Consider the following 27,013-nt stretch of genomic DNA (forward strand, 5'->3'; position numbering starts at 1 on the left):
GCCGGGCTCCGCTGAGACAGTTCGCGGAGTCGTGTGGCCACCGTGGGCGAGGAGAGTGCGAGTCACCGGCCACGGTCGCCGGCCTGACCTAAGCCTCACGTCCGCCCTGGCCACTTCCCGCATGCTGCAGGCTCCTCCCTGAAAGGTGGCGGCTAGGCGTGGGGGACGCGCCCGGGGACGGCTCGGGGTCGAGGCTTCCAGTCGCCCGCACTTCCTCTTGAGGCGCCCGTGCGCGGCTGTCTCGGAGGGCGGGATGGCGGCGGCGGCCCGGGGTAGCGGCCGCGCATCTGCGCCCCGGCTGCTTCTGCTCCTGCTGTTTCCGCTGCTGTGGGCCCCGGCCGGGGTCCGGGCCGTACCCGACGAAGACCTCAGCCACCGGAACAAGGAACCTCCGGCGCCTGCCCAGCAGCTGCAGCAGCAGCCCGCGGCCGTGCAGGGCCCCGAGCCGGCCCGGGCCGAGGTGAGCAGGACGGGCCGGGTACCAGGCTCGCCGCCGCCGGAGCGCCGCCCTTGACGCAGGCTGCCAGCGGGGGGAGGGGAGCCCGGCCCCGGCTCCCTGGGGTGGAAGACCGAGGAGTGCGCTTTTCCTGGGTCGGGCCTGGCCTCGCCCGGCTCCTTATGGGGGGAGGGGAGGGGAGAGCAGAGCTGGGAGTCCAACTGTAAACCTTTAGTTCGGGAGGATAAAGATGCTGCTGAGGAATGGGCGTCTTGTTGATCAGATGTATTCTAGAGAGATGGAAATACTCATCCCAAATAGAAAGTTTTTAACGGAGAGCAGCTGGGAGGCTTTTCGTATTCTCTGAGAATAATAACATGGGCCATTTCATTGTTGAAACAGACTATCCCAAATTGTTTACCAAATTCAGCTTTGCACGACTTGTGATTTTTGCCAAATGTATATGGATAACGAAGCGTGACTCACTTTTTTAAAAACGTGCTCTGGCTTGCAGGAAGTAGCCTTAGGAATGCAGAGGAACAGTCAGTCTTTGACAGTAAGGAGTGCTGCAGCGGTGTGGGATGCCAAGACTAAATTTATAAGTGTACCAGAATCCTGCATTTTGGCCTTCACTAAGTAGATATTAATTAACATCTTAATTTATGTTAATAGAATCAGTCACTAGTGTTCAAAATCTCAGCAGCGTTTTTAAATTTAGTCCCAGTGTGGGTCCCGGGCTTTCTCCTCGTTTCCAATTTGAATTCCTGAATCCAGGCCCTCTGTAGTGTCTTCTAGTAGGGGACCATTTGGCACTCAACCCTCCCGTTTCCACCCCAGGCTACCTTCAGCATGTTCCCAGGTGACTAATCTTCCTAAACATTGAATTCGGTTTTCCTTCTCAGAAATCTTCAGTGAGTTTCCCGGCATAATGATTTTAGACCAGCCTCTTCAGCAAGATGTTCAGGTTTTTTGGTGATCCGGCTCCAGTCAACCTCTCTAGACTTTTTAGTCCTCACTCCCTTGCGCAATCATATGCTGTACTCAAATCCAAGACATGCCATGTGCTCTTGTTGCTAGTCTCTCCAACAAAAGGCCTCTAAATAAAAGGGCTTTAGTGAGCTTGAAGCCTACTGATCAGAACCTTTCCCACCCTTCAAGAACCAGCAGATATCTCCTCTCCGTGAAGACTTCCCTAAAATTTCCGGGCAAAAAGTTATTTCTCTCTCCTGCCTGTCACTCGTGGGCTCAGCTGACCCGGCTCACCATTTCCACTTCTGAAATTCAACCGAAATGGTGATTCATGAAATTCATTCTTAGTGTTCATCATTTAGCTTTCTGTCACTTAACTCACTATCAGAAGTTTATTTTAAAGTGGTAAATATTTTGGGTTGTGTAACTTTCCAGGCCTTGCATTAAAGTTTTAGTCATATAGTAGTTTTTGAGATACAAATAATGGTAGGTATGCTTATCGATACCTTTTTAGACAGCTAGGAGAAGTATAGCCGTGTAAAAAAAAAAAAGGCAGCAGTATCCAGTGACCATATTTAAGTGTCTTAAGGATGCTTGTCTTTAAAACTGGGGATGTGAAGGGAAGGGACAGGCACAAGATAGTATGATTTTTGTCTTTACTATTTTGATATATTCTCTGTGGTTTTTCTTAGATAGGAATTTACTCTCTTCTGTATTGTAGTAGACTCTAATTATTTTGTTTTAATTATATTTTCACGTAACTTTTTGTTATGGCTCAAGTGTCTTTTTCCCTCTGGTATTATAGTATATCGGAAGAGATTTTTCTTTCACATATTTTCTAAGCTATGTAATGTAAGTATCATTTGCTTTTTTTTTTGTCCACTTGGCAGAAGTAAAATATGGCCAGAGTTCAGTTTAATAGCCACGTAAGCAAGGATTCAGCATCACTGCATATCCGAAAGTTTCAACTGTTTTGCTTTGCAACTGCATGGAGCAGATCTTTTAAAAGGGTAGGATGTTTAAATATATGCTTTCATGCCACTGTGTGAGTGTGGACTTATGAAAATGGAGAGCAAAAAATGTATTGGTAAGCTTTCAAATATAAAATGTATTATAAAAATATAGTTGTATCTTGCGGCCATGGCTCAGCGGCCATGGCTCACGGGCCCAGCCGCCCCGCGGCATGTGGGATCTTCCCGGACCGGGGCACGAACCCGCGTCCCCTGCATCGGCAGGCGGGCTTTCAACCACTGCGCCACCAGGGAAGCCCTGTAGTTGTATCTTATAGGGTGCTTTAAAGCAAGATTACTGAGATCCTTTCGTTTATGCAGTTTACTTCTAGTGACATACTCAGTTTTTTTTCTTATCCTTCCTTGGGCAGAGTATGTAGTACAAGAAGCATTAAGTCCCTTTAGTTGGGGGAAATCAGCTAGATTTAACAGAGGTAATTTATAATTTGCTGTGTATTCTGGAAGGGCCAGTGAAGGACTGCTCTGGTTGTGAAGCACTGTTGATAAAGCCACAGAAGCCTGTCACTCAACCCCGTACACATTCTCCTTACTGTATTTCTGCTTTACTGTTTCTTGGCATTTCTTTTGTCTATTATCTTCTAACACCAAGGCCTTCCACACAATATTTTAAACTTTCTTCCATTTTCATTAAGTTGCAGTCCTGCTCCATCCAGTCCAAACTCCCAATTCTAGCCTCCTTACGGCTAAGACTGATGCCAAGGGTATGAAGACCCTTGTCTTACTCATGATTGCTGTGTCAGAATGAAACGATCATGATGTTACTGCATTTATTTGTTGGTGTTCTGCTGTCAAAGCAATTCATTAAAAAAAAATCAATGAAATTAAATACACTTAATACATTTCAAATGTCAAAATTTATAAATACATTATGAAACAGTAACATTCATAAAAACAGCTGTTTAAAGATTCATTAAAATAAAAATGTATTTAGAAAAATGTAATTGTTAAATATATTATTCTAATATGAATTAACAATAACATTCATAAAAATATTATTTAAAAAACAACAAGCTAGGGCTTCCCTGGTGGCTCAGTGGTTAAGAATCCGCCTGTCAATGCAGGGGACACGGGTTCGAGCCCTGGTCTGGGAAGATCCCACATGCCGCGGAGCAGCTAAGCCCGTGCGCCACAACTGCTGAAGCCACGCGCCTAGAGCCCGTGAGCCACATCTACTGAGCCCGTGTGCCACAACTACTGAAGCCTTTGTGCCTAGAGCCCGTGCTCCACAATGAGAAGCCCGCACGCTGCAAGGAAGGGTAGCCCCTGCTCGCCGCAACTAGAGGAAGCCGGCGCACAACAATGAAGACCCAACCCAGCCAAAAATAAATAAATAAAAAATTTATGGAAGAAAAAGTCCAACATCCACAAATAAAAGGTGATAATGAAAATTTATAATAAAATATAATTTTATTTCTTTTTTTGTGTGTGTGTGTGTATACGCGGGCCTCTCACTGTTGTGGCCTCTCCCGTTGCGGAGCACAGGCTCCAGACGCGCAGGCTCAGCGGCCATGGCGCACGGGCCCAGCCACTCCGCGGCATGTGGGATCTTCCCGGACCCGGGCACGAACCTGTGTTCCCTGCATCGGCAGGTGGACTCTCAACCACTGCGCCGCCAGGGAAGCCCTATTTCTTTATATTAATGCAGTCTTTTAAAACCAAGATTATCCATGGTGTCATTGTTTAAGTTACACGTGTATTTTTGTGCACATTTTTCCAATTTCTGAAAGGTTTTTCTGACTTCATATAATAAAGTAATGGCAAGGAGACAGTTCTGAGACAGTTCTAAGCGTTTTCCTATGACTTCTTTATCTTCAAATAATCTTACCTCTTGGGTGGTAACTTTTGTTGAGGGACTTTGTTTTTGCAGGGACATCAGTCTTTTTCTTGGTAGCAGGTTCTAGCTTTTGTTCCAAAGAAAGCATCTTCATCTTCTCTAGTTCATCACGTGTAGATGATTCTGATGCAGGGATCTGTATCAATTTCATTACAGTCACGTTTGTGTTCATTTGCGCCCTGGAACTAGAATAGGAATTATTTTTTCATTGTTAATTGTTATTTTCATCTCCTGAAGAAAATGAAAGAATAAAAGGATACTCTCTAAATGAGGGAGCTTTTTAACAATTTTTCAATTTGGAACTAATTTTAACTTAAAGAGTTTTATTCAGTACGTTTTTTGGTTTTGTTTTCTAATTATAAGTTGTTGACTCTGCTATCAGGATGTAAATTGGGTTTCAGATCAAATTAAATGATCTGAGTTTCAGACCCAAATTAAAATACTGAAAGGGTGGTATTTGTACTAAGGAAAACACTGTGTTTCATTACTTTAACACTGTGTAACTGACTAGTGGAATGCCAAAATTGGAAATATAGTCACTGCTGCATGTGACTGTCCTTTACTAATCTAAATATTTGCTTCTATGCCAGTACTTTCTGCCTTTCTTCTGAATTGGACAAAACGATCACCCTTTCCATATTTCTTTCTGTCCATGTGCCCATTCTCCTCTGACCTCCAGTACTTTCCCTTCAGTATCTTTATTCTCTCCTTTTCTTTGGTTCCTTTCTATCTGCTTACACATGCCCACAGGTTTCTCCCGTTTGGAGGGAAAAAAAAAAGGCCAATGACTTAACTCTACTTGGCTGCATTAGTTTCTGTTCCTCAGTTTTGTAAATGAAATTTTTAACTAGGGAATTAGCTGCTTTTCCACATTGCTTTAGTCTTCTGTTATCTGGCATCAGCCCATGTCTTTACATTGAAATTTCATTTTTGAAGGATACCTGTAACCTACTTAATTGCTAAATCCAGGGCTCTTTTTCAGTTCCCGTTTGACGCTATTATCTATCCACTTTTTTAAGACTCCTGATGTATCTTGGTTTGTATGAACTTGAGGAAATGGTTTAACTCTATTGGTTCTCAGCTTCTCCTTTTGTGTTAAGCTGGGATAACAGCTTTAAGGTTTTGAGTATCAAAACAATGTATATGGAAATCCCTGGCCCTTAGTTAGCAGCTCAGTGAAATGGTGATTGCCCCTAACTTGAACCATCTGTGGTGTTCTCCTGCCTGCGCCTCTAAATATCTAAGACAATTTTGTTTTCTCTTTTTCTCCCCCCTCCACACCTTCCTTAAATATAGACATTGTCTAAGGTTCATTTTTTCAATGTAATCTCTGCCTTTGCAAGACTAGCTGATAAATTCAGGTTGCCAGCAACCAAATACATACCTTGAGGCTGTGCTGGCCTAAACTCAGGTTTTCATTTCTGATGACTTCTTGGAAAGCTTATTCTTATTTTTTTTAAAAATAAGAAAACATTCTTATTTTTAGCCCCGTAATATTCCAGTATATGGAGCTACCATTTATTTAACCAGTTCCTTATGGATGGACATTTAGTTATTTATGTCTCTTAATTATTACAAATGATAATGCTTTTTATCCTCAAATTGAACATGTGTGAAACCAAACCCCTTATTTTTATACCTCTTTCCCGTGTACCTTATGAGAATATGAATAGCATCTTTGATTCTTTGCCTTTAAAAAATTCTGTTAATTTTTCTTTTTCATCATGTGCAGAATGTTTTCCTTTATTTTGTCTTCAACATTGGTCTTGTGCAGCAGACCTCCTACTTCTAATTAATTGGTCCAGTGGCCTGTATTCTCTATATTCTCTACTTTCTGTACCGATCTGTTAGTCACAGTGCCTTAATTACGTTTGTGTCTTCTACTCAGAAACTTGAAAGGGCTTCTCGCTTGCCTCTAAGCTGGTCCATAAACATACAGGCTTTTCGGTTCCAGTCCAGTTTATCTTTCTTATCTTACCCCAACCATTCATCTGGTGGTTTACTCCCTGTTATCAGAATAAAGCCTGTATTTTCTCAAATTGTCAGTCCAGGGCAGAAGGAGAATGCATGTACCTGATGCATTTTGAAGTTAGCCACTCCACGAGTGACTAGTATGAATCCTGCTGCGACTTTCTGGGAGCCTAATGTAATGAACCTCAGAATCGATTCCTCCGCATTGGTCAAAGGTTGCCCCACAGGGGTTAACTCCTGTATACTTCTGGGTAGTGTAGTGAGTAAGTATGTGCACCGCGCTTACTTTCTGGTTGGATCTGCCTAAAGCTAGTTACAGCCTGCAAGGAATTGGTCCTCCCTAGCTGGAGTAAGAGATTGGGTCAAGAGATTTTTGAAGTGGTGCACAGTAGGTGTCTTTAATCATGTGCATGGTGAAAAATCCAAAAGGTACAGAAAAATGTAGAATGAGAAGTGTGTCACCTCCTCTTGTATTCTAGCTCAGGGGTCAGCAAACTGTAGTTTGCCGCTGACTGGGGTCAGCAAACTGTAGTTTGCCACTGACTGCCTGTTTTTGTAAATAAAGTTTTGTTGGAATAGAGCCAGGCCATTCGTTTAAGTGTTACCTACGGCTGATCTCAGGGTGTAGCCTCAGAGTTGGGTAATTACCAAAGAAACTTTACAGTCCATGAGGTTAAATATTTGGCCCTTTAAGTAAAAGTTTGCCAACACCTGTTCTAGTCATCCTGGTTCCTTCCCTGGCCACTGTTACCGTGTCCTGAGATTTCCGGTTCATTAGCAACTGTGTATATACTTTATATACCTCCCTAACTCACCACCCCATAACATACATGCAGTAACTATGTACATAAGATGTACTTTTTTCAACTTAAAAACGTCTTAGTGATTTTTTTATTAGTGTATATAAAACATTCTTATTTTTAGCCCCGTAATATTCCAGTATATGGAGCTACCATTTATTTAACCAGTTCCTTATGGATGGACATTTAGTTATTTATGTCTCTTAATTATTACAAATGATAACATTACAGTTATACGCGTTTCTAGGACAAAACGATTAACTCCCTGAGTATTCCTACCTCAAACTTTGTTCCAGTCATGTACTTGGTATGACTCATTGCCCACAGTATGCCTGCAGTTTGAGGGAAGTGGGATCCTTAAGGGGCTGGAGTTGTTGAGGTACGGCTTGCTCAAGAGGCTCTACATAAGTTGGGGCTTGAGGAATGTGGATGAATAGGGGCATAATAATAGGAAGGTAGGAAGGGAAGCAGGACTGCGTGACTGAAGGCTTGTGTTACCCAAAAACTTGAAGTGTTCTTGAGCCACACTGCCCAGTACTACAGCCATGAGCCATGTGGCAGTTTTTAAGCACTTGAAAAGATGTGGCAGGTCCAAACTGAGATGTGCAAGAGATGTGTGCAGTGAGTAGATACACACCGGTGTTTGAAGATTTGGTAAGAACAAAAAAAGAGGGTTAAATACTGATATCTCATTAGTCATTTGAAAAATATTCCTAGAGTAGTATTTTGGATATATTGGGTTAAATTAAATAATATTAAAAGTAATTTTATCTGTTTTTACTTTTTAATATCTGGCTACTAGAAATTTTATTTTATTTTACTGTTTCGGACTCCACTGCGCAGCTTGCAGGATCCCAGTTCCCCAACCAGGATCGAACCCGTGCCCCTTGGAGTGGAAGCATGGAGTCCTAACTCCACTGGACGGCTAGGGAATTCCCTAGAAATTTTATTTTATTTTTAATTTTTTAAAAAATTAATTTATTTTGGGCTGTGTTGGGTCTTCGTTGCTGCGCGCGGGCTTTCTCTAGTTGCGGTGAGCGGGGGCTACTCTTCGTTGTGAGGGCTTCTCATTGTGGTGGCTTCTCTTGTTCCAGAGCACGGGCTCTAGGCACATGGGCTTCAATGGTTGTGGCTCGCGGGCTCAGTAGTTGTGGCTCGCGGGCTCTAGAGCACAGGCTCAGTAGTTGTGGTGCCAGGGCTTAGCTGTTCTGCGGCATGTGGGATCTTCCCGGACCAGGGATCAAACCCATGTCCCCTGCATTGGCAGGCGGATTCTTAACCACTGTGCCACCAGGGAAGCCCCCTTTAGAAATTTTAAAAATTCATTATGTGGCTTGCATTATTTTCTGTTGGACAGTGCTGCTCTGGCTCATCCTTCATTAGGGAGGTTCACCAAGGTTCACTTTGGGAATTGGTATGTGATTAGATGGGACATGTTTGATAGTTACCAGAATTAAGTATTTGCATTTTATGTTCTAGGCATAAGAAGGTCATGATGAAATTAGTTTTAGGAAGATTCAACTGGTCACGTTGTGGTGTGCTATAATAACCGACTGTAACTGAGTGCTTACTGTATATTAGGCACCATCCTAGGGGCTTTATGTGTAGTAATTCATTTAATCCTCACAACAGCCTTGTAAGGTATAGGTACCCCTCATCTTAGAGATGTAACTTGAGTCACAGGGAGGTAAACTTACTGGCGCAGGGTCATACAGTAACCAGTAATACCTTGGCTATGAACCCTGGAAGTCTGATTCCAGAGCCCACCTATTAAACCAGTACATTCTGTCACTCTGAAGGTGAATTAGAAAAAGGAGATGATCCTTGTACACAGTAATCACTTGGGCAATTGATCGACAACAAATGAATGAATGGTAATTGATCATTTTCTGCCCCTATTTATTAACACTTCAAGTTTTTTAAATCTTCTATCTTCATAATACCGTGGTACTTTTGTTTTAAATTCTTATCACACCGTGGTTGGTGGCTGTTTAACACTGATTTTGGCTATCCAGGATGAGCTCAATATATAAAAAAAACTGTAAGTTAATTTTTCTTGTGCTTTGTATATAGAAAGGTTTTAAGAATATGTAGTTTTTTTTTTGCTTTGTGCTTGCAAGGCAAGTTTTATTCTCATCATTTCACAGAGGAACAGAGAGGCTAAGTAATGTGGCCACGGTTTTATGGCTGCGAATTATAAAACGATGAGAATTTGTGGTTTTGATCATTATTGTTTGTTTTTAAAAGTAAACATTTTCTGTTTGAGCTTGCAGCTAATTGGTTGTAAATAAATGTTTTAGGAATATTTATTCCTAAAAAATTTTCTTGGATTTCAGGTCCTAAATATTTTGCAATGAAACTTTTTCATTCAAAAGGTATTTCCAAGAGGAAAACGTTGCATTAGTGAAAGCTGAATGAAAATGCTTATATTTTTTATGATGCTTAATGCTCATAGGGTATTGGAAGAGACAAGAAGATCAGCATAGTTGGAATTAAAATGATAATGGAGAGAAAGCTAAAATCCCTTAAAATGGTACTTGCTTAATCAAGAGCTAGCTTCTGAGGCTGCCCTTTTGATTTAGCCCTCACACCAAGTATTTTCTAAATTGTTAAATTTCCCCAATTTTTAGCTCAGAGGTCTAGTCTGAGTAATGCTTAAAGTTTTCTGATCTTTACCGTGGAATTTGGGAGTCAAGTTTATGTCATGTGTTAAGGAATGACATGCACACTTAAAAATTTAGGATTTTATTCTTATCTCTGACTGGAGCCTTTGTGAATAAAAGTACTTCTTTTTATACTCTGTCCAAAATCACATACATTCTTGGGTTTCTTTTTCTTTTTTATCCCTCAGGTTTCTAGAGACTCACAGGCTTTAAAAATTAATTAAAGATAGGCAATTAAAATTGGAAGAGACCTTTAGAAGTGATTCCTTTAGTCCAGGGTCTTTCCCCCTAGGAACTATTGATATTTTGGATTAGATAATGTTTTGTTGTGAGGAGTTGTCCTACGCATTATGTCCTGTCCGTAGCAGCACTTCTCGCCTCCACCCACTAGATGCCATTAGTTTCCCTTCAGCTGTGACAAAAAAATGTCTCCGGACTTTGCCAAAAGTCCCCTGGGAGACAAAATCGCCCTGGTTGAGAACCTCTGATGAGCACACTTTCTGTAGGTGGTGGTTCTCTTCTCTGGAACTCTAACGTTGAGGGGGGAATTTGCTACACTCTCTAGAAGTCCATTTCAGCCTCTGGGGGCTCCTGTGGAGTAGAAATCTTTTGTGTGTGTTAAGCTACAACCTGCCATGCCACCTATAACTTTTTAGTTCTATCTCTTGGGACCATATAGACTTTCATTAGACTTTCTCAATTATTGGAACATAGGCATCCAGTCCTTCCTGGTCCCTTATGTGATTGTTTTAGAGACTGAGTTGGCAAACTTCCTTTTGTCATGGGCCAGATTATAAATATTTTAGGTTTGGGCCACGTGTTTGCAGGCTACTTAAGGTCTCTGTTGCATAATTTTCTTTTCCTACTTCCCTCCATCCCTCCCTCTTTCCCTTTTTCTTTTTTTTTTGCAAACCCTTAAAAAACGTAAAAGTCATTCTCAGCTGGATTTACTCTTAGCTGTTGCTTGCCAGTCCCTGGCTTTAGAGTCTCTTTTGTCTGCAGTAATCTTCAGAGGGCAGTGCCTTCTTAAAATGTGCTGCCTCAGAGCCAGTACAGAACTTTGGGTGAGGGCTGTGCAGCACGGAAGATGGGCTTGTCACTAACTCTTTAAAGTGCTTAAAGTGCCTGCTGCCTTTTTGGAGCTTTGTCACATTTTCAACTCAGAATGACCTTAACACCAGCTGAGACTCTGGCTTATCTTTTTTATTAGGCCACATTTCAGCCTAGGATATTTTTAGTGTAGGACCAGCCATATATCCAGCTATATTAGATCTCATCTTAGCTAGAGCCAACTCTTCTTCTAGCCTGTTGAGAGCTTTCCGGATCCTACTTTGTTCTCATAAGTGTTCATCATGAAATTTCTCTCAGCTTCCTGTTCAATGTTTGATAAGCATACCTTGGGTCTTACACACAAGTTATGAATAAAAATTTGAATGAGACATAGCTAAGAACTAAATCTCAACTCACACTTAGAAAACAAGGTAATTTTGATGTGTGGATATAGCTGGTCTCTACTCTTTTTTTTTTTAATTGTTTTGTAGACCTGTAGTTGGATTTCCATTGTAGCAGGCATCAATCAGAGGTTTCTGTCATTGCTAATGGCTTTCAAAGTGATTAGACAGTAAGTCAGTCTAATGACCATGACAGAAAAACAATCTTAATTCACATTCAAAATAAAATAATTTAAAATTATGACTTTTTTCAAAGAAGTAGCTGATAAATATGTATTTTTTTTTTTTTCAGAAAGGATTTACACCAGCTGCTCCAGTTCATACCAATAAAGAAGATCCAGCTACCCAAACTAATTTGGGATTTATCCATGCATTTGTGGCTGCCATATCAGTTATCATTGTATCTGAACTGGGTGATAAGACATTTTTTATAGCAGCCATCATGGCAATGCGCTATAATCGTTTGACAGTGTTGGCTGGTGCTATGCTTGCCTTGGGCCTAATGACGTGCTTATCAGGTGAGTGCTTTTTCCTCCTAATGAGTTTATTGAATTAAAGAGAAAGCATGGTGGTATTAAGTCACTGAATCATTCAACTAGTTATATTGGAATTTGGTTCATGTTTCAGAACTTAGTAAGCAGAAAATGTTTACAGTACATAAATTCCTAAAAACGATATTGCACTTTTGAAATTAAATTTGTTTTTTTTTGTTTTTTTTTTTTCCCGCGGTACGCGGGCCTCTCACTGCTGTGGCCTCTCCCGTCGCGGAGCACAGGCTCTGGACGTGCAGGCTCAGCGGCCATGGCTCACGGGCCTAGCCGCTCTGTGGCATGTGGGACCTTCCCGGACCGGGGCGTGAACCCGTGTCCCCTGCATCAGCAGGCGGACTCTCAACCACTGTGCCACCAGGGAAGCCCTGAAATTAAATTTTTAGCTATTCACAGTCAAGATACATGCTCCTCATTTATTCACTAGTTTTTTGATCCTTGCTTTTGCTATGGCTATCCTTGCTTTTTTTTCTTTTTCCTTTTTAAGTCCAGAGAAATTTATATCTGATATCTTAGAAACAGGACACAAGCAACCACAGAGAATTGTGTATTTTCTGTTGAAGGGCATTTGGTAATCAGTAGTGAGGGGTAATGTTCAGAGTATTGTGTTCTGTTAAGCTATTCTTAACCTCTTACCCAACAGTAGGGAATGAAACATTCTTAGATTCCCGGTTTGTATTACTATTTGAGTTACTATTATATAGGCTTCAATTTTTCAAAGAATTAAGACCAGGAGAAAGTAAATTTAACACTATATAATTAAACGTAGTTTAGTCTCTGATTCAAAAGCTACCTTGAGCCATGTAGTTGGACGGAAAACAGCGAGTTTTCCCCTTAGAGCCAGACTTGGATTGGAGTCTTTATTTTGCTGTGTATTGACTTAATGGTTAAGTTACTTAACCTCTTTGAGTTTCAGTTCCCCATCTGTAAACTGGAGATAGTATCTAGCTGCCTCACAGGGTTGCGGTTTGTATTAAAATGAGATCTTATATTTCGGGTGCTCAGTCATTCACTCCTCTCTTTCAGCATGCCTTAGATTTCTCCTGAAACACAGTTCTTAAAGTACAGGACAGGTTCTATTTCTGGATGCTTGGATGCTTGTTAAAGTTTGTCTTCTTAAACCTACTATAATGAGTATTTTATTGAATAAAAAAATTGACTACTTTTCACATTTGGATATTAGCATTATTCATATTTCACACACAGAAATTTTCTCTTCAAAAGCAAATTTTGATTCTAGGAAATAGTGGAGCAGGTTGTAAATGGTGAAGTCACTTGTTTGGAATGAGTTTGAATAATATCAGAGAATTTTAGTTTTGAAACTTCCAGCTTTGAGGATAAAGTAGAAGGCTGTCCTCTCTCCACGCATTCCCTCCTCAGAACCTGGCTCCATGCGTTCCCCCCCCACCCCTTTTCTATGGGTTTAGCTCCCTTCCCTCAGCGGTGAGTGGGGCTGGTCTCTTTCGTCCTGACCCTTGGCCCACCTCCCTCTGGCTGCTGGTACTGACAGCTCCTCTCACCTGGACTATTTGAAGGAATGGGCTGTATCAGTGGTCTTCAAACCTCTTCCTTGTATATCTCTAAAATAATTTTGAAAAACTATACCCCCTCTCACTTTTCATCGTAAGTTCAAGGAGTTTCAAAGATCTAATTTTTGGTATATTGTGTAGAATTGTTATAGTTGGTATTCTTTTTTTTTTTATGTTTGTCTTATAAGTGTTTTAACATTTGTTACACAATATTTAAATTTATATTGCATTTGCAAACTGATTAAAAAAGAAATTTCAGACATTATACATTTTAAACACAGTCTTTCGAGATAGGTTAAACACTGCTTCCCCGGTCAAATCTGTTGACCCCATTTTTTTCCCCATCAGCCTGGTCACACTGTACCCATTCCCCCTAGATGGCTGAGTTCAGTTCCGGGGGAATTTCAGCAGTCTGTAAGCATGGAGCCAGTGCTTTCCTTTGCAAAATTTCCGTTTGCCAGTGTTCTTTCTTTCTTGTCAGCATTCCAGATTCGCTCCTAAACTGGCTTGCCTTTGGGTCCTGAGCCCTTTTTCTATGTTCTGTTCAGGAGCGTGGAGCTGCTGGGGGGTGGGGGGCAGGAAAGGCACGAGACCTGACGTCTTGAGCCTGGGGCTGAATCTAGCCTCTACTGCTTGCCCGTCATGCAGACAGGAGCAGGTCACACGGCTGCCATTTGCTGAGTACCATCTGTGTGCATGATGCTTCAGGACAACCCTTTGTCCTGCTACAGATGGACAAACAGAAAGCAGAGACATATTAGGCACTCATGGCTCACAGGCAGTGGAGCTGGGATTCAAAGGCTGTGTCTGTCTCTGAATCCAGGGATTTCTGATGGTTTTCTTCAGGGTAAGAGGTTCTGCAGGGGGAGGTGGATGAGGGCTGGAGGCTGTACAGTCAGGGTGGCTATGGGCCCCCAATCCTCCCTCTGAGAACAGTTTACTGTCATCTGTTTGCTAATTAAAATTTTATTGGGAAAAGGTTTGAAGCTTAAAAGTCATTGGGAAATAACTATATTTTTACTCCATTATGACTTTCTAAGTTATTTAAGCTCCTGGAGAGTCTTTGTCTGCTGTAAACTCAGGATACTGATAGTAACAATCCTTACAGAATTGTAAGAAAGATTAAATGAAGGAAAGCAAGCAAACCATGTTGTATAGGATGGTTAGTTCCGTAACAGTTAGTTCTCTTCCCCCTTATCATAAAGAGGCTTTGCATCTAGGTATGGTTCACCTGTGCCCAGGGCACAACTGAACCATTTATTTGGATATTTTCACATTATTTACAAAAATGGCCAATTAATTCAACAAGTACTTGTTTAGAACCACCTGTGTGCCTAGAAAAGTGTTGGGTCTGTGGCCAGGCATGCGTGGTGGAAGAGGCATGGGCAGCCAGTAGTGCGGAGGCTGTGAGAGGCGTCTCCCCCTGCCCCGTCCCACCCTGAAGAGAGCTCGATGTCTGAACAGCCTCCATCAGGCATTCTTGTCTTTGGCTGTTTTCAAAATTTCTCACTAAAATTCAAAGCCGTCAAGAGAGGCAACTTCTCAGTTTTTGTGAGTTTGTTCCTTAGGAGGAGTGACTATAGAGAAACCCAGGGCAGATTTGGAAGAAGGCCTGAGAGGAAGGAGAGCAATCAGCGGGGAGGTAGGAGCAGCTGTAAGTCAACATTGATTTCCTTCCCGACTCAGCCAGTTCTTTTTCCTCCGTTAATTCTTACTTTCATTTACTTTCCTCATAGAATTTTACTCTAATGATGATAAGTTTTTTGCTTGAAAATCTTTTATGGATCACACTGTCATTTATCTGCAGCAAAAATATGCATTTAAATTGAACTTTAGAAGATGGTGAAAATTTCCTTTGTTAAGTCTCTAAATGTTAACATTTATCGATTGAGTTATAGTTACTAGCATACAGTTGATCAAAGCAAAATATATCACAAATTTAAGTAAACATTTTTTAAAAGTTGGAAATGCATCTCTTAATGAGATGATAGAACTGTTCTTTTAAAATTAGTTTGTATGTCCATGGATGATAATTATTGCTAGAATGAAGCTAGGTTTAGAATCAATTCTGGTCTTTCTAAAAAAAAAAAAAAAGGAAGGAATTTTGTTATAGCCACGTCACTCAGTTCATTGAACTCCTGGGTTATATATATGTTTAAAATCACATACTGGTCTATCATCAGGAGATTTTAAATGATTTACCAACTGACAACTTAATAAGGTCTTCTGTCAATTTTGTTAGAAGCAGAGAGTTGGAAACCATCGAGTATACCAAAAAGTGTTTTTCTGAAATTCATCAAATTACTGTTCTTATACATGTTTAGTCTTTTACTTAGAAGTATTGGGTTGGCCAACAAGTTCATTCGGATTTTTCTGTAACATCTTGGGGAAAAGCCCAAACAAACTTTCTGGCCAACCCAATTCCCTGTTTAATTGGATATATTTAGAAATGGTTGAGAAAATTGAAATATTTTTAATTTCAGTGTACTTTCACCAATAAATGATTTCATCTTTAAAATTGTATCAGATCACGTTTAAAATATATTTTTCTGGAGCCTTGGAGCCACAGATTTAGCTCATTCAGTTTATGGAAAATGTCTACCACATTGCCTAATTGCCATGGCAGTTGCTCCATAGTGAACCATCTAAGTCAGGCTTATTTTCTGTCAGAAGACGTTTACTTGGTTTTTGAATTTAATAAACATGATATATGTCCCCATGGCAACTAGCTGTTCAGAATTCTAATTCTAAAATGGTTGGCTGGCCAGATTGGGCCTGGAACCCAGCTCGGTGTGAGCTGCCTGGGGAAATAAGCCACTGGGATTTAGTATCTTTTCTGATGCTCTCTTTGCTGTATCAAGACTCTGCCTTAGGGAAAAGCATCCCCCTGGTTGGAGGATGAAGGAAGCACAATTTCTAAGTAAAAAGTATTCCTACTGAGGTCCAAATACCCTATTTCTCGTCCATGACCGTTACTTCCGGTGCCTAAAATGCCATTATTTCTAATGCCGTGGCCTTATAGGAAACTTGTATAAGACAGGGAAGACCCAAAGCCCCATCTCTGGTTTATGATGCCTTGACTGGGGATACCAGTATTTCAGACCCCTCTCTTTGGTGCCCTAGGATATCTTTACATACTGTGGGAAATGCACCATAGGTGCTGGGTGAAAGGCATCTTTGTAGAGTGAGCAGAGGGCAGCTGTGAAGAAGGGACGTGAGAAAGGAGAACCCGCACGACTCCTCAGCTACAAGCATGTTTTCAGGCAGATAAGTTTTAGGGAAAAGTACCCATGGAAGTTGAACTTCTGCAAATAGATTCTTTCACAAACTGTTCATCCGTGTCCCCCGGAAAGTCTGTGTTTTAAAGGCTTCAGTAATCAGCTTTCGTTATTACAGAGTTCAATTTTCATTTTAATGAGCCCCTCAGGCCACATTCATGGGCATTCTCATCCTTTTATTCTCTTGGCTTCTAAGATGCCCCCTACTTTGAGTTATAGTCTTATCCCTCTGAGAAAAAAAAACAAACTGTACCATAAATATTGATATTCCCCACAGTTTTATCCTTGGGCCATTTTTTCCCCTCACACTAATGTTCTTGTGCCAAGTGTTTTCAGTTTAATTACTTGTAAATCAGTGATTTCTGACTTGATGCAAATCACTTGCTTAAAGAGAAATAACCTCTCCTTATTCACAGAACCAAGGTACTCGAGTGTCTGAGGAAAGACTTCCAAAAATGAGGAAGTTGAGGGACAGCAACCAGCGGAAGAAGAACAAGGTTATAGTGCCAGATCGTTTTTTTTCTCTCTGTGGAGATGTCAAAGCAGAAAACATGGGATTGTGTCAGTAAATAGTTCTTTTAGATTATCTGAAGGTAAAAGGAAAGCCAAATTTAGGAGATTTAAAAAGGTTTGCTACGTCGCTTTTTAAAATTTTAAAAACCTTTTATGGAAAATATTTTAAATTTACAAAGTTGCAAAAATAAAATAATATGAGAACACCTATATACCTTTTATCCAGATTCACCTGTTGTTAACATTTTACCACATTTGCTTTAGCATTTGTGTCCTACCCCTTTATATCTGAATAAAATTATGTGTATACACACATAATTTATATATCTCTAGGTATATAATATATGTACATATACACACAGTTTATATATCTATAGAGAAATAAAGTACATAGACACATCTTTATAGACATTGATACATTACTCTATCATCCATATTTTAATTTTGTCAGTTGATCTAAAATATTCTCTCTAGCACTTTTTTCCTTCTTGTAGAGAATCTAATCTAGGTCAGGTGGTACATTAAGTCCTTTTCAGTCTTTTAATCTGAAATATTTCTGTAGTTTTTTCTTATGTATTCTATAATATTTTTCTAAGATACATCCCCCTCCCCTTTAACGGGCTGTTCCTCCTTTTGTGTTTGTGTGATGTTTCCTCATGACTAGGTTGAGGTTATGTATTCTTGACTAGAACACTGTATAGGTGATGCATGTCCCTCTTAAAAGAGTATCACATCTGGTAGCACATGATGTCCATTTGTCCCTCACTGATGATGTTAATTTTGATCACCCTGTAAGGATTTCTCTTTGTATACTGTTTTTCTTCTTCCCTTGCAATTAATATGTAATCTTTAGGGAGACACTTTAAGACAATACAAATACCCTGTTCCCCATAGTTTAGCATCAGTTGATGACTCTTACATGATCTGAACTTCACCTCGACGCTTGCAAAATGATGGCTAATTCCAGTACCCCATCCACGTTTACCAGTGGGCCCTGGCATGCTACTCTAAGATAAAGAGCTCACCCCACCTCCCATTGGTTTGTATGTTTATTATCAATATAAATTCATGAACTCCTTTTTTCAGTGGTTTATAATTAATTACTTAACTATATTGTTCCTTAAATTGTCCCAGATGTGACGGCTAGGAGCCCCTGCAGCCTGACTCCTGTGTCCTTGTGACATGCTGTTATGTGTTTTTGTTCTTCCTTACTTTCTAGTGTAACAGGATAGTGCAGGCTCATCTTGTACCTGCTCTGCCCAGTCCTGGAATTAGCCATTTCTCTGAGGAGACTTTTAGTGGAGAATGTATTAGAAATCAAGATCTGGGTGCAAAGATGGCTCATTGTCATTGAGATGTCTTGGCTTCTTGGCCTTTTCAGTGGACGGAACTAGAAAATATATGTCTGTATTATGTGTGTGTGTGCGGGTACATATACACACGTACCTATGTAACTTGGATATAGATATGCACATAAGCATAGGTTTACATTTCTAAACATGATTTTAAAGTCTTTTTCATTTTGTAATATAATGAAGCAAGGAATGCTTTATCTATGCAGTTATATTTTTGATGTTCAGGCAGTTTTGTAAGTGTTGTGCCCATTTTATAAAAAGAGCTGGTGAAGTAAAGAGTAATTGCATTTGTTATATATATGCAAATACCCTCTGGCCCTTCCATAGTTTTTAATTACTAACTTCATATTACCAATGTGAATGTGTTTCACAGTTAGGATTTAGGTTCTTGATATATCGATAGTTCCAAGTATAGTTTTTTTGTATAATTTATACAATTGTGTCTCTGTACTTGATGATAGGAAAGCATAGTACTGAGTAAGTTTGTCTGTTATGTTACATATATGTGAGTTTGGATATATATGTATGTGTATATGTATAGATATGGAATTATTAGTTTTCTTTCATAAGATATAGTTATTTTTAAATACTTATTTTTAAATGGTTGCAGAGTTTGAATAATGCCACATGAGTATCTTGTCGTGATTCTTCACTACAGAAGTTTGTAATTTAAAGATTTGTGATGAAGAAATATCACATAGGGCAGTGGCATAGCTTCCAGGTTATTAGATCATGGGATCCGTAGAGGGTGTCAAAGTTAACCTCCTAACTAAAGTTCTGTGCCCTGCACGACCTGTGGCGAGCCCGCCCCTGGTGGGTGTCTGAAGAGGAGATGATCATCTCATGAGAGATACGTGTGCAAGCCCTGCCACCTCAACCTGCACCACTGATTTCTTGCTAAGCTGTGATGAGTCATTGGCTAGAGCTTAAGGGTTCGATATTGGTGGAGGAAAAGAAGTGGAGTTTAAGGTTATTATGTAATAGCTGAGCTTCTAATGTGAACCATTTTCCCTTTAAAACAGTGGTAAATGATGACTTCTGAAGTTAACTGTTTCTTTGGTTGGTGTATAATGTGCTGATTAACCAATACACTGTTGCACTTCCTTGCAGTTCTGTTTGGCTATGCCACCACAGTCATCCCCAGGGTGTATACATACTATGTTTCAACGGCATTATTTGCCATTTTTGGCATTAGAATGCTTCGGGAAGGCTTAAAGATGAGTCCAGATGAAGGTCAAGAGGAACTAGAAGAAGTTCAAGCAGAATTAAAGAAAAAAGATGAAGAAGTAAGTCAGAGCACTGTTAAACATCTGGACCAAAAAGGCACTCAACTGTTAAGAGTAAACACTATCCAGAGGTTTTCCAATAGTCATCCATATCTGTGATGTGTGTGGGCTACACAGAAGTAGCTTATTTTGTTTAGTTTCCGTTCTTACATCTGGCTGTGATAGGACTGGGTTAGTGTGAATGTGGTAGAGAAAGGACTCGGGGATGAATACTGAACACCTGTAATCAAGTTCCTTAATTAGACTGACTATAAGCTCCTGAAAAACAGGAACTGTAGTTCATAATTTTACCTGTTTCCTTCCACAGCATCTAGGATAATGAGTGATCAGTTAATATTGTTTATTTCATTGGGAAGAAATGGAAAAATTGAGAATATAGCATTTGTTGCTATGTGAGACCAGTGGTTCAAAAGAGAAGTTTGGGGTCACATAACTTTAGTTTCTCAGAGCATATTCCCATGGAATTTAAACACTGTTTAAAAGAAAGATTAAGTAATTTTGTGCTCTATTGACTTGGTTCCTAGAATTAATGTCTTTTTTTTTTTGAAATTTAGTTTCAACGAACCAAACTCTTAAATGGACCAGGAGATGTTGAAACGGGTACTAGCACGACAATACCTCAGAAAAAGTGGCTGCATTTTATTTCACCCATCTTTGTTCAAGCTCTTACATTAACATTCTTAGCAGAATGGGGTGATCGCTCTCAACTAACTACAATTGTTTTGGCAGCTAGAGAGGTGAGTGGTACTTGGAGACTACTTCTCTATTAAAACTAAGCATAACTAATGTTACTTTGGTCCAGAGGTCACGGGACAGAGTCAGGGTGGGTCAAGGGATGACTTCATATGCTAGACTGTTTTAGATCTAATTACGCCACTGCTCTTTAAAACTGACCTTCTCCCAGTTTCTACAGCCGGTCAGATTACTCTCTTTTGACTCCTCTTCCCTTCAATTTTGCCAAAATGATGGTGTGGCAGTTGTTTTGGCTTAGTTTTTTCTTTTCTCAGAAACTTGCTTTGTATACTTTATGTTGAGAACATAAATTGGTATATTACTATTGAAGGCCAATTTGGCAATAAATACCTAATGCCTTGAAAGTAGATATCTTTGGCTTTTTCTGTTCCTTGTGCTAAAAAACTAATTTGAGAGTTGCAGAGGTTACTTAGAAAACTTGTTAAGTCTTAGCCCCAGGTTACTCAGTCCTAGGATGTTAAGCCAGAAGAGACTTGAGATTATCTCGTTCTAGCCTTTGCTCTACAGATAAGATCCTGAGGCCCAGAGAGGCCGGGTGACTTGTCCAGGGACATAAGCTAGTTGGTAGCAGGGATGAGGACTAGAGCCGAGGCTGTCTGCCTTCTAGGCTTTTCTGCTGTATCTTCTTCATAGTTGTCAGATGCCACTCTGTAAAAGATAACTGTTTGTTGAGAAAATGTTTAACCCTCATTTCTTTTGAGGGGAGTAAAGTTTTACATGAGGTGTCTGTTATTGTTCACACTGATTGAGGTCTCCTGAAGAGACGGTTGTGGGATGGAAGGCTGCTGCTGCTTTTCAGCTCTTCTTGATCTTAACTAATGCTGTTTCTTATATTTTTATATCTATGAAATTACATTGTTTTTAATCAGATGGTAAGATTTTTAGATAGCAAGCTTGATTTGAATTTATTTTTAACTCCTAGGAAATATCTACCATAAAAGAACAAGTTCCTCAACATAGGCTGCAGTTCAAAATATAAAACAAGAGTTGAAAGCCAGGGCTAAGATAGTTGAGGATGGGCTGTTTTGTCAAAGCAGCCTCAAAAATGCGGAAAAAAAGGAACTCGGTTTTTCATTTGAGTCCCGTATTTAAAAATAAGCTTTCTTTTAAAATGTCATTTTAATGGCTTTGACCTGTATTTTTCTTTGTCTCCAGCCTTTTTTATTGGCATTCAGATTGTCACAATTGGGACCTGAAAGCAAGTGATCATTCTGTGGCGGTTGGTTCTGCCACGTGAGCTGTCGTGACGGCAGAATCACTGCATTTTTCTTAATACTGTCGTCTAAGTGGCACGAGCGACTTGGGACAGGCTCGAGACTCCCTGAGCCCCCGGGGTCTGCTCCCTGCCAGCAGTGCGGCACCTGCGGCCTGGGGTTGAGTCTCTGGCCATGCGAGCACATCACTGCAGCGTCTACTTCCAGGGTGGCTCTGAGCTGAAACAAAGTGATGCACATAGGGTCCCCACCGTGGGGAGCACTCAGCGTCAGCCACCTTCCACGCTGCAGCACCACGGGCACGTGCAATGGGCTCTTCACGAGCACAGATGCGGTTGTCTATCTTTGTTACTTTAATCTTCCTAATTTTTTTTTGGTAACTTTTTTGTATAACCCATGCAGTAGTCAGGTCCAGTCCATTTTAGTCTGAACTTCATTTCTGCTCCCAGTAGAATTCAGTGTTCTCGGTTTGGATGTCACAGAATCCTAGTATCCTTTGAGATGTTAATGGGTACTAAGCAAAAAAAAAAATTGAGGAAAAAGTTTCCAGGGTCAAATAGATTTGGCAAATAATATATCCTGGTTTTTTTTTGTTTTGAAGATGGAGTATACAAAATACCAAAGACTCTGAAAAATCCTGTATTAAAGGAACCATTTAATTTTATTTAAATCCAGTGATTTTTCAAGTGTCACTTTCAAATAGAATGAAACCATCTTCTGGGATATTAGTTTTAGAGGTTATAACAGAATTTAGGAAATGTGGTCCCACTCTTCCATTCCTCACAGACAGTTTCCAGCTCTCTCCATTTCCCCAGTCCACACACACACTGCCCACCCCAGCAAACAGGCCTCCTGCCACTTCACAGAAGAAAGCAGAGGTCATTGTTTCTTCACTGCCACCCATCACAGTGGGTCCTTTCCCACCTGTATTCTGGATTCCAGCACCCGGTGCTCCCACTTACAGCTTAAATCTTGGCCTTTCTTCCAGCCCAATTTTGCGAGCATATGCACAAGTTTTTCTCATCTAAAAAAGTTTTACCCCTTCCTCAATTCTGCTTCTCTTCCAAATATAAGCCCCTTCCTCCCCCACTTCCCTCAGTTTCAGAGGGCTTGGCTGTGATGGGAACAGGAGTTGGCTCTACTCCCTTGCTTACTAAACCCACTGGGCTCTAGCTTCTGACTCACCGGTTGACTTGGTGCTTTAAGTTCACTGCAGCCACCAGTGGGGCTTGCCGTGGTCATCTTGGGAGGCTAATTGCTTGGCCACCTGTTCAGTCTCCCTTGGGCTCCTCTTCCCCTGTCAGCTCTTGTGTTGCTTTCCTCATGATCGTATCGTCAGCGCTTTCCTACATTCTCTCCTGGGGTTATAATGTTCAGTCCCATCACTTCTTCTCCATTGAACTCAACTGATTCTTGAACTTCTCTACTTTGAACTCCTTTGTTGGCAGCCACAAACCCTTTCTCCCTTGCTTACTCTACCTTTTAAATCACATTGGTATTGCCATAATTCATCTAGAGAATTATGGGTGAGGAACTCAAGTGTCAGGCCTGATTTTTTTCATTCCTGTCATTCCCTTCTCACTAAGGTGTATCAGTAGTGCCTCAGTTTCTCTCGAATCCATCTGCTTTTCTCTGCCTAGTCTCCTATGCCAATCCAGGCCAGCATTCTCTCTTCCCAGGGCTATTGCTGTAGCCTCTCGATTGATCGCTTTGCCTTCAGTCTTCTTCCCCTCCAGTTCACTCTCTAGACTCGACTTTTAAAGCATAACCTGTCTGTCACTCCCCAGATAAAAACCAGTGTCTTAAAAAGTCTAAACTCTAAGCTTGTCCGGGTCCTTCGTGACCCAGCCCCCTCCTACCTTGATGGGACTCCTCCTCTTGTGACTCACTGGTTCTCTCTAGAAACACTCAAGTGCTCCGCAGCTGCCTCTTGCTGCTGGCCTGCTGCCAGGTCAGGTGCTCCTGCTTGTGCTTCAGGGCTGTCTTTTCTGGAAAACTTTCACTGGTCTTCCCGATCTGAGTGCCTCCAGTTTGCTTTGGTGGCAGGTGTTTACTGAACGAATACTGTGTCCTGACACTGAGCTAAAGCACTGGGACACCAGTGGAGACTGAGAGGCAGGGTCTCTGTTCTTAGGAAGTACAGTGAGGCTACGCTCTTACGTAGTTTCTAGACAGTATCAAATACTGCCTGAGCGAAGAGGTGTCGAGGGTACGTCTCCTTAGCACTTGTCACTTAAGAGCTAAATAGTGCCTGTGAAGTAAGTTCAACAACTGCTGAAAGGTTGAATTAGGTTACTTTGATCTTACACATTGATTTGAGTTTATTCTTTTATCTCTAGTCCTAGGTATGAATGGAACATATTCTTTCAAGCAGCCATGACACTTTTCATAAATTGTACAGCTGGATTCATAGAATTGTTTTATGCTTTTTTTGTTGTTGTTACTGACCTCTGTTTTCATTGCTTGATAGTTATCTTTCTCAGGTAGCAGTGTCAACCTTGGTTTTAAATTAGTGGTATGTTTCCAGGACCCCTATGGCGTAGCGGTGGGTGGAACAGTGGGACATTGCCTCTGCACTGGACTGGCAGTAATTGGAGGAAGAATGATAGCACAAAAAATCTCTGTCAGAACTGGTAAGTCTTTTTTTCTTTTTTTAATTAGAAAGAAAATTCCATTTATTTTAACTTTTAGAATCACTGAGGTAGAAAAGAGAATGTGTTTCTTCTGAAGCAGACTTGGTCTTTGCTACGATAATCTCTTAGAGGTCCAACGTACTGGCTCTGCTGTGGCAAACATGGACTGTTTTTCACTTGGAGGTGTTAGTAAAATACAGAACCATCTCAAAGCATTGCTGGATTCATAGTAGCTTTTTGTCAACATTTTTAAGTCAGTGAAACAACCCTGTGGAAATACGAGAACTTCTTAGCTTTGAAAACGTGTCTTCGGGATGGGCAATCATAGATGGAGACCATATTTACTGATTCAGCTGAAAATTTCCTACGTAGCTGATAGATCTTAAAAATGGAATAAAAATAAATAGTCTCTTTGGTGGTCAGAAGTTGCTGAAAATTCTCTTTTATATAATTGGGTTTTAAGATGAGTTATAGTTCTATTGTTGCTTGTCAGCACTGTTTCAATTTAATCATTCTGTCAGTAAAAGAGTGCTGGAAAATAAACTGATTCTTAACTGTTCACAGTCGGGCATGTTAAGTATTTTGCTGTGGAAATGAGGTTGAAGTGTTTCTCATTTGTTCAAGTATTCCTAATTTGTTTTTAATGTTAGTTTACTAGATTAGAAGAATAATAGGCACCATCAGGGCTTATTTAGAGGAATTTTGCCTTAAACTTTTTTCTGTTCTCTTACAGTGACAATCATAGGAGGCATCGTATTTTTGGCATTTGCATTTTCTGCACTATTTATAAGTCCTGATTCTGGTTTTTAACATGATACTGTTCATTTATATTTAGTCTAAGATAGGTGAACTATGTACATAGTGTATATTATAACTAAAAGTGATGGAAAATACTGTATTTTGTAGCATTGATTTGTGAGTTTGACCCATTTAATGACGTATTATGTCCAAGAGAAATAATCACTGATTCTATTTGCAAAATGGATTTTTTTAAAAAAAAAAAACCAACTGATATCTAAGTGTGGATTTTTTTCTTTTCTCCAGCTTAATTACGTGAATATGGTCTCCTTTTCTTGGCCGGGGTGAGGTGAGGGTAGTATATAGAGAGCCATTGTTCGGTAGGGGGCCTGCCACTTGATTCTCTTTCAGCACTGACCCCTTTACAAGGACTATGAGTTTTGTCCTGAATAACTGAGGTGTTTTACGACGTTTGTTTACCTTAAAATTTTTCCTGGGGGAAAGAATGAATTAATTTCTATCAATCAATCTTTTAAAACATTTTCCTGAGCCAGTAAGCAGTGATTTATCAGAATAATCAGAAGTCTTTTCAAAATTAGGTTTTTGGGGCTTCCCTGGTGGCGCAGTGATTGAGAGTCCGCCTGCCGATGCAGGGGACACGGGTTCGTGCCCCGGTCCGGGAGGATCCCACATGCTGCGGAGCGGCTGGGCCCGTGAGCCATGGCCGCTGAGCCTGCGCTCTGCAACGGGAGAGGCCACAACAGCGAGAGGCCTGTGTGTGTATCGCAAAAAAAAAAAAAAAAAAAAAAAATTAGGGTTTTTGTTTGTATGTATTTTTTAAGAGCAAGGGAAATGTATTACTGTTAATAACATGACAAGAATTGTCTGCCAGGTCCATTCTTCCTCTTTTTTTCAATTGGGTAGGAAACCCAATATAATAACAGTCAGTCAATATTTGACCATGTGGAATTACCAAATTAAAAGAGAATACTGTGAGTGTATTCATATTTTTTCTATATTGAATAAACAATGTAACAAAGATACAACATAAATAAAAAAGTGATATGACCAGTGCTTGTTTTTCCTTGTGTGTTATGCAAGTTCATAACTTTCTAATTTATCAAATCATTAACATTTATAGACCAGCTTCTAAAGCTGATATAAAAAACAGTAGCCAAGCACTGTTCTAAAGCACTGTCTTAACCTTCACACACACAGTTCTGTGAGGGAGTAGCTACTAATAAAAAGTTAAAAAAAAAAAAAAAAAAGGGTTAACTCATCCAGGGTTAACATGGTTACATGATAGAGCAGGGAGTCAAGCCAGACAGTTTACTTCTAGAGACCATAATCACCGATTATGGTGAAGGGCACCTCATGTTATCAACTTCAGTAATCATCACTGTCATTTAAATAAGTCATTTAAGTAAGTCTCTTCTAACTTGAGTACTTACTAACTGTTCCGTCCAAGCAGCATAACTGTTTTCTCCCAGCCTCATAGGCTCTATTACCATATGCAATAACACTGCCATCAGAAGCCTCTAGAGACCTGAAGGGACAGTTCTATAGAAACTCCCACATGTTCCTTGTGTGAAGTAATAGCAGACCCAGAGCAAGTCAGGTTTACTGAGCTACTACAAAGTTCACAATGTACAGTCATTTGTAACTTGAACAGATTGTGAAATAATCTCGTTAATCACCCAGCATTCTCAATACAGCAGTCATTCTGCGGTAGTAACCATTACTGTGAGGAGATCTAAAAGTGTCAGTTAAAAAGCAGCAGTTCACATATTTCTGAAAAAGTCTTTAGAAACTTTTAAGGAGTTCTCTACCGTGAAAAGTGTGTGTTACAGCGTAAAGAAACCACAATGTCCATGAGTTAAGATAAAGCACTTCAAAGAAATCTCAGGTTAAATCCTGAAACTACACCAGAATTCTCTGGCGTTAAATACCCCTAATACTGCCTTAGATTATTACAAACAGAATAAGTGAGGAATTGCATTATTTCTTTTCC

General features: G+C 40.4%; 1 protein-coding gene across 4 annotated transcripts; it reads left to right on the top strand.

The window, feature by feature from the left end:
- Positions 1 to 26,070, top strand: TMEM165 (transmembrane protein 165). Of its 4 annotated transcripts, XM_032632907.1 has the most exons (7): positions 322 to 460; positions 1,339 to 2,415; positions 11,448 to 11,673; positions 19,489 to 19,664; positions 20,219 to 20,401; positions 24,159 to 24,264; positions 24,998 to 26,070. In XM_032632907.1, the coding sequence occupies exons 2-7, from the start codon at positions 2,305 to 2,307 to the stop codon at positions 25,072 to 25,074; spliced, it is 879 nt and encodes a 292-aa protein (XP_032488798.1). In that variant the 5' UTR covers positions 322 to 460; positions 1,339 to 2,304; the 3' UTR covers positions 25,075 to 26,070. The 4 variants fall into 4 exon arrangements, with proteins under 4 accessions (XP_032488795.1, XP_032488796.1, XP_032488797.1 ...); XM_032632904.1 differs by lacking the exon at positions 1,339 to 2,415 and having other exon boundaries at positions 1 to 460; positions 25,602 to 26,070; XM_032632906.1 differs by lacking the exon at positions 1,339 to 2,415 and having other exon boundaries at positions 3 to 460.
- Positions 26,071 to 27,013: the final 943 nt, after the last annotated feature.

This window comes from Phocoena sinus, chromosome 5, assembly GCF_008692025.1.
Source record: "Phocoena sinus isolate mPhoSin1 chromosome 5, mPhoSin1.pri, whole genome shotgun sequence".
In the NCBI taxonomy this organism is placed as follows: Eukaryota; Metazoa; Chordata; class Mammalia; order Artiodactyla; family Phocoenidae; genus Phocoena; species Phocoena sinus.

Excerpts from the sequence above, each read along its gene's own strand:
- TMEM165 (XM_032632904.1), top strand. The coding sequence starts at position 254 with ATGGCGGCGGCGGCCCGGGGTAGCGGCCGCGCATCTGCGCCCCGGCTG. Across the intron at positions 20,402-24,158 it reads TTGTTTTGGCAGCTAGAGAG|GACCCCTATGGCGTAGCGGT; the intron begins GTGAGTGGTACT and ends GTATGTTTCCAG. Across the intron at positions 24,265-25,601 it reads AAAAATCTCTGTCAGAACTG|GTTTTTGGGGCTTCCCTGGT; the intron begins GTAAGTCTTTTT and ends TTTCAAAATTAG.